General features: G+C 32.2%; 1 protein-coding gene across 4 annotated transcripts; it reads right to left on the bottom strand.

Annotated features, from left to right (window-relative positions):
* Positions 1 to 4458: 4458 nt before the first annotated feature.
* On the bottom strand, positions 4459 to 7401 carry LOC119615741 (uncharacterized protein DDB_G0290685-like). 4 transcript variants are annotated; one of them, XM_037971748.1, is made up of 4 exons: positions 7265 to 7401; positions 6056 to 7204; positions 5317 to 5998; positions 4459 to 5061 (listed from the first exon to the last, which is right to left on the bottom strand). In XM_037971748.1, exons 1-4 carry the CDS (start codon positions 7316 to 7318, stop codon positions 4718 to 4720), a joined length of 2229 nt encoding a protein of 742 aa, XP_037827676.1. In that variant the 5' UTR covers positions 7319 to 7401; the 3' UTR covers positions 4459 to 4717. The 4 variants fall into 4 exon arrangements, with proteins under 4 accessions (XP_037827676.1, XP_037827677.1, XP_037827675.1 ...); XM_037971749.1 differs by having other exon boundaries at positions 4459 to 4977; XM_037971747.1 differs by having other exon boundaries at positions 4459 to 4905; positions 4990 to 5998; positions 7265 to 7400.
* Positions 7402 to 7642: the final 241 nt, after the last annotated feature.

The following is a 7642-nucleotide window of genomic DNA, read 5'->3' as shown; positions in this document are numbered from 1 at the left end:
ACGCATATTTACGAAGTTATTAACGATTTAAGATTTTTTTAGATATTTTTAATAAAAATCGATTTTTGGTGAAGTATACGAGTGATCACAGATCGAGCTTTTTTTCTCAATTAAACGCATATTTACGAAGTTATTAACGATTTAAGATTTTTTTATTTTTTCTTAATAAAAATCGATTTTTGGTGAAATATACAAGTGATCACAGATCGAGCTTATTTTCTCAATTAAACGCATATTTACGAAGTTATTAACGATTTAAGATTTTTTTAGATTTTCTTAGTAAAAATCGATTTTTGGTGAAATATACGAGTGATCACAAATCGAGCTTTTTTTCTCAATTAAACGCATATTTACGAAGCTATTAACGATTTAAGATTTTCTTAGTAAAAATCGATTTTTGGTCAAATATACGAGTGATCACAGATCGAGCTTATTTTCTCAATTAAACGCATATTTACGAAGTTATTAACGATTTAAGATTTTTTTAGATTTTCTTAGTAAAAATCGATTTTTGGTGAAATATACAAGTGATCACAAATCGAGCTTATTTTCTCAATTAAACTCATATTTACGAAGTTATTAACGATTTAAGATTTTTTTATTTTTTCTTAATAAAAATCGATTTTTGGTGAAATATACAAGTGATCACAGATCGAGCTTATTTTCTCAATTAAACGCATATTTACGAAGTTATTAACGATTTAAGATTTTTTTAGATTTTCTTAGTAAAAATCGATTTTTGGTGAAATATACGAGTGATCACAAATCGAGCTTATTTTCTCAATTAAACGCATATTTACGAAGTTATTATCGATTTAAGATTTTTTTAGATTTTCTTAGTAAAAATCGATTTTTGGTGAAATATACGAGTGATCACAGATCGAGCTTGTTTTCTTAATTAAACGCATATTTACGGAGTTATTAACGATTTAAGATTTTTTTAGATTTTCTTAATAAAAATCGATTTTTGGTCAAATATACGAGTGATCACAGATCGAGCTTACTTTCTCAATTAAACGCATATTTACGAAGTTATTAACGATTTAAGATTTTTTTTAGTTTTTCTTAATAAAAATCGATTTTTGGTGAAATATACGAGTGATCACAGATCGAGCTTACTTTCTCAATTAAACGCATATTTACGAAGTTATTAACGATTTAAGATTTTCTTAGATTTTCTTAGTAAAAATCGATTTTTGGTGAAATATACGAGTGATCACATATCGAGCTTATTTTCTCAATTAAACGCATATTTACGAAGTTATTAACGATTTAAGATTTTTTGAGTTTTCTTAATAAAATCGATTTTTGGTGAAATATACGAGTGATCACAGATCGAGCTTATTTTCTCAATTAAACGCATATTTACGAAGCTATTAACGATTTAAGATTTTCTTAGTAAAAATCGATTTTTGGTCAAATATACGAGTGATCACAGATCGAGCTTGTTTTCTTAATTAAACGCATATTTACGGATTTTTTGAGTTTTTCTTAATAAAAATCGATTTTTGGTGAAATATACGAGTGATCACAGATCGAGCTTATTTTCTCAATTAAACGCATATTTACGAAGTTATTAACGATTTAAGATTTTTTGAGTTTTTCTTAATAAAAATCGATTTTTGGTGAAATATACGAGTGATCACAGATCGAGCTTATTTTCTCAATTAAACGCATATTTACGAAGTTATTAACGATTTAAGATTTTTTTAGATTTTCTTAGTAAAAATCGATTTTTGGTCAAATATACGAGTGATCACAAATTGAGCTTATTTTCTCAATTAAACGCATATTTACGAAGTTATTAACGATTTAAGATTTTTTGAGTTTTTCTTAATAAAAATCGATTTTTGGTGAAATATACGAGTGATCACAGATCGAGCTTACTTTCTCAATTAAACGCATATTTACAAAGTTATTAACGATTTAAGATTTTCTTAGATTTTCTTAGTAAAAATCGATTTTTGGTGAAATATACGAGTGATCACAGATCGAGCTTATTTTCTCAATTAAACGCATATTTACGAAATTATTAACGATTTAAGATTTTTTGAGTTTTCTTAATAAAAATCGATTTTTGGTGAAATATACGAGTGATCACAGATCGAGCTTACTTTCTCAATTAAACGCATATTTACAAAGTTATTAACGATTTAAGATTTTCTTAGTTTTTCTTAATAAAAATCGATTTTTGGTGAAATATACGAGTGATCACAGATCGAGCTTACTTTCTCAATTAAACGCATATTTACGAAGTTATTAACGATTTAAGATTTTCTTAGATTTTCTTAGTAAAAATCGATTTTTGGTGAAATATACGAGTGATCACAGATCGAGCTTATTTTCTCAATTAATCGCATATTTACGAAGTTATTAACGATTTAAGATTTTTTTAGTTTTTCTTAATAAAAATCGATTTTTGGTGAAATATACGAGTGATCACAGATCGAGCTTACTTTCTCAATTAAACGCATATTTACGAAGTTATTAACGATTTAAGATTTTCTTAGATTTTCTTAGTAAAAATCGATTTTTGGTGAAATATACGAGTGATCACATATCGAGCTTATTTTCTCAATTAAACGCATATTTACGAAGTTATTAACGATTTAAGATTTTTTGAGTTTTCTTAATAAAAATCGATTTTTGGTGAAATATACGAGTGATCACAGATCGAGCTTATTTTCTCAATTAAACGCATATTTACGAAGTTATTAACGATTTAAGATTTTCTTAATAAAAATCGATTTTTGGTCAAATATACGAGTGATCACAAATCGAGCTTATTTTACGAAGTTATTAACGATTTAAGATTTTTTAGATTTTCTTAATGAAAATCGGTTTTTGGTCAAATATACGAGTGATCAATTAAACGCATATTTACGAAGTTATTAACGATTTAAGATTTTTTTAGTTTTTCTTAATAAAAATCGATTTTCGGTGAAATATACGAGTGATCACAAATCGAGCTTATTTTCTCAATTAAACGCATATTTACGAAGTTATTAACGATTTAAGATTTTTTTAGATTTTCTTAATAAAAATCGATTTTTGGTGAAATATACGAGTGATCACAGTTCGAGCTTATTTTCTCAATTAAACGCATATTTACGAAGTTATTAATGATTTAAGATTTTCTTAGTAAAAACCGATTTTTGGTCAAATATACGAGTGATCACAAATCGAGCTTTTTTTCTCAATTAAACGCATATTTACGAAGTTATTAACGATTTAAGATTTTCTTAATAAAAATCGATTTTTGGTCAAATATACGAGTGATCACAAATCGAGCTTATTTTCTCAATTAAAAGCATATTTACGAAGTTATTAATGATTTAAGATTTTTTTAGATTTTCTTAGTAAAAATCGATTTTTGGTGAAATATACGAGTGATCACAGATCGAGCTTACTTTCTCAATTAAACGCATATTTACAAAGTTATTAATGATTTAAGATTTTTTGAGTTTTTTTAGTGAAAATCGATTTTTGGTCAAATATACGAGTGATCACAAATCGAGCTTTTTTCTCAATTAAACGCATATTTATGAAGTTATTAACGATTTAAGATTTTTTAAGTTTTTCTTAGTGAAAATCGATTTTTTCTTTGAAATATACGATTGATCACAGATCGAGCTTATTTTCTCAATTAAACGCATATTTTCGATGTTATTAACGATTTAAAATTTTTTGAGTTTTTCTTAATAAAAATGTATTTTTGGTCAGATATACAAGTGATCCCAATTGTCGGTTAAAAAATGTTTTTATTAGTCTATTGCAAATGAGAAAATGTGTTCAAACAGTGATCACTCCTAATATTTTATAACTAATTTTTGATTCTCCTAAAAGTATACTTGAAAATATGTTATTTTAAATAACTGGCAACCAATTTCTATAGAAAATTTATCTTGTTTTGCCTCTAACTAGAAAGTGATTAATTAAAAACACTTCAAATTCTATGACGTTTTTACACAGCAACAATTTATTAATAAATTTTCAGATTAGATTAATTTCTTACCTGATAATTTTTGATATCAATTGCTGTGTAAAAATGAATTAATCTGTTAATTTACTATTGTGAAAGTAAATGAACAGACCTATTACCTAGTTATTATGTTGGTTTATTGATTTTTTTATTTGAATAATAAGAAATAAATTAGTTAAAATGAATAAAAATTTAAATATAGAGTAAAATATATTTTGGACAATTGATACTAAAACTGAGACTACTTGAGAAAATCGTTTGGCAGTAATAATTGAATCAAACAAATCTCAAGTGGTTATGTCAACTTGATCATAAAAACACACACAATATAAGGAGTACTAAATAAATAATAGTAGAAACTTTTACTGATTAAATATCGGATGGTTTAAAAAAGTCATTTGCTGACTAATGGTGGGTCGAGAGAGAGAGAGAGAGAGAGAGAGAGAGAGAGAGTGTATGAAGATAAAAAACCAATATTATCTTTTTAAAAATTTATTGCATATTTTGAGCCAAATTTGTTTCTTCAATTACTAACGATATTTTTTCATACAATTTATTCTGCAAGATTAAATTTTATTTATTTACAATGCGTGTATATAATAATTAAGTTTACACCTTTGATTTAATTAAAATTTTCCTCCAATATCTGGAAAAATTCAATAGTCAATGTCTTTACCATTATATATTCATATATATATATCATATGACTCTGTTGTTGATAATTGGGTTTATTGGTTAATGATCATCGTTGGAGTCGGGTCTGTTTTCGCCTTGTGGACGATGTTCATCTGATCCTTCGTTGGAGTCAGGTCTGTTCTCACCTTGTGGGCGATGTTCATCTGATCCTTCGTTGGAATCAGGTCCTTGATGATGTTCATCTGATCCCTCGTTGGAGTTGGGTCTCTTGTCTCCTTGTGGACGATGTTCATCTGATCCTTCGTTGGAATCGGATCCTTGTTGATGATGCTCATCTGATCCTTCGTTAGAATCGGGTCCTTGTTGATGATGTTCATCTGATCCTTCGTTGGAATCGGATCCTTGTTGATGATGCTCATCTGATCCTTCGTTAGAATCGGGTCCTTGTTGATGATGTTCATCTGATCCTTCGTTGGAATCGGGTCTGTTGTCACCTTGAGGACGATGTTCATCTGATCCTTGGTTGGAGTCGGGTTTATTGTTGCCTTCATGATGATGTTCATGTGATCCTTCGTTGGAATCTGGCCTGTTGTGACCTTCTTGATGATGTTCATTTGATCCTTCATTGGAGTCAGGTCTGTTGTCACCATGTGGGCGATGTTCATCTGATCCTTCATTAGAACCAGGTCGATTGTCACCTTGTTGATGATGTTCATCTGATCCTTCGTTGGAATCGGGTCTGTTGTCACCTTGAGGACGATGTTCATCTGATCCTTGGTTGGAGTCGGGTTTATTGTTGCCTTCATGATGATGTTCATGTGATCCTTCGTTGGAATCTGGTCTGTTGTGGCCTTCTTCATGATGTTCATCTGATCCTTCATTGGAGTCAGGTCTGTTGTCACCATGTGGGCGATGTTCATCTGATCCTTCATTAGAACCAGGTCGATTGTCACCTTGTTGATGATGTTCATCTGATCCTTCATTAGAACCAGGTCTGTTGTCACCATGTGGGCGATGTTCATCTGATCCTTCATTAGAATCGGGTTTATCGTGTTGAGGACGATCTTCATCAGATCCTTTGTTAGAGTCAGGATTATTATGGCCTTCATGATGATGTTCATCTGATCCTTCGTTGGATTCGGGTCTGTTGTCGCCTTGTTGATGATGTTCATCTGATCCTTCATTTGAGTCTGGTCTGCTTTCGTCTTGTGGACGATGATCATCGGATACTTCACTGGAGTCAGGTCTGCTGTCACCATGTGGATAATATTCATCTGATTCTTCATTGGAGTCAGGTTTATTGTCGCCAATCTGTTGATGTTCATTGGATTCACCAGGGAATTGCCCTAATGATACATCACCATTACTGACTGCTCCAATCTGTAACAATATTAAATGGTTTTTATCAAAAATATTAAATTTTAAAAAGGTACTTACGACTTCAGCGGTGTAATCTCCCAGAAATCTAAACAAGCGTTTAAAATAATTCTGTATTTTGGCAACGTCTCGTGGATGTACTGGTTTACCATGTGGTGGACGCTCGGGTTTACCATGTGGTGGACGTTCTGGTTTACCATGTGGTTTATCATGTGGAGGGCGTTCTGGAGGATGTGGTTTTTCATTTGGAGCTTCGGAAGAAGATTCGGGAGCTTCAGATGTCGATTCCGGAGAAGCAGATGATGATTCGGGGGCTTCAGAAGATGATTCGGGAGCACTGGAAGAAGATTCCTCTGGTGCTGCCGAAGAAGATTCCGGAGCTTCTGATGACGATTCTGGAGCAGCGGAAGAAGACTCGGGGGCATTAGATGACGACTCCTCAGGAGCTGCAGAAGAAGATTCAGGTGCTGCGGAGGATGACTCGGGAGCACTGGATGAAGATTCCTCAGGAGCAGCAGAAGAAGATTCCTCAGGTGCTGCCGAAGAAGATTCCGGAGCTTCAGTTGACGATTCGGGAGCAGCGGAGGAAGACTCGGGAGCTGCAGAAGAAGATTCGGGAGCAGCTGAAGAAGATGCGGGACCTTCAGAAGATGATTCAGGAGCAGCAGAAGAAGATTCGGGAGCTGCTGAAGAAGATGCGGGACCTTCAGAAGATGATTCAGGAGCAGCAGAAGAAGATTCAGGAGCAGCAGAAGAAGATTCGGGACCTTCAGAAGAGGATTCAGGAGCAGCAGAAGAAGATTCAGGAGCAGCAGAAGAAGATTCGGGACCTTCAGAAGATGATTCAGGAGCGGCAGAGGAAGATTCGGGAGCTGCTGAGGAAGACTCGGGAGCACTAGAAGATTCCTCTGGTGCAGCAGAAGATGATTCGGGAGCACTAGAAGAAGATTCCTCAGGCGCTGCTGAAGAAGATTCGGGAGCTTCAGAAGATGGTTCAGGAGCAGCAGAAGAAGATTCCTCTGGTGCAGCAGAAGATGATTCGGGAGAAGCAGAAGATGACTCGGGGGCTATACTTGACTCGGGAGCTTCTGAAGATGATTCTGGAGCGTTAGATGATGATTCAGGTGCTTCTGAGCTAGAAGCTGAAGCTTCAGCTCCATCGATCACTTCCAAGGCATTTAAACTAATCGATTTTGAATTGACATTGGCCTTAAAAAGTGATTTATTAAAAGACAAATAGAAATGTTTTAAATTTTCTAGTTAACTTACAGCAAATGCTACCAAAAATATGGCCAATAATAATGCTAAAACCGAGAACTTCATGTTCGACCAAAGTTGAAGTAAGAACTATGAAATTTCTATAAATTAAATCAAGTTTTTATATTGTTTTTGATAAAGAATAGGTAAATATTTTCAAGTACCATTTATAATATATTTTGTAATAGTTTTTTTTTACAACATTCGTGGAAAAATTGCAAATAATTGATTGTATTTTTATCACAAGAGGTATTAATTTTCTTTTTTTTTCAAATAGAAAAAGTGAGAAGTAAATTTAAAAAAACAAAATTTTATAGAAAATGACGTCGTATAGAATAATGTTACAATTAATTGTAAATATTAATTACGTTGTTGATATTAACATTAATT

The sequence above is a fragment of the Lucilia sericata genome, unplaced genomic scaffold, assembly GCF_015586225.1.
Source record: "Lucilia sericata isolate MDLA Ls3-8-SP2 unplaced genomic scaffold, ASM1558622v1 Contig007498F_arrow, whole genome shotgun sequence".
NCBI lineage: Eukaryota > Metazoa > Arthropoda > Insecta > Diptera > Calliphoridae > Lucilia > Lucilia sericata.
This window is presented reverse-complemented; position numbering and strand designations above follow the sequence as displayed.

Excerpts from the sequence above, each read along its gene's own strand:
- LOC119615741 (XM_037971746.1), bottom strand. The coding sequence starts at position 7,318 with ATGAAGTTCTCGGTTTTAGCATTATTATTGGCCATATTTTTGGTAGCA. Across the intron at positions 7,205-7,264 it reads TATTTTTGGTAGCATTTGCT|GCCAATGTCAATTCAAAATC; the intron begins GTAAGTTAACTA and ends TCACTTTTTAAG. Across the intron at positions 5,999-6,055 it reads GAGATTACACCGCTGAAGTC|ATTGGAGCAGTCAGTAATGG; the intron begins GTAAGTACCTTT and ends ATATTGTTACAG.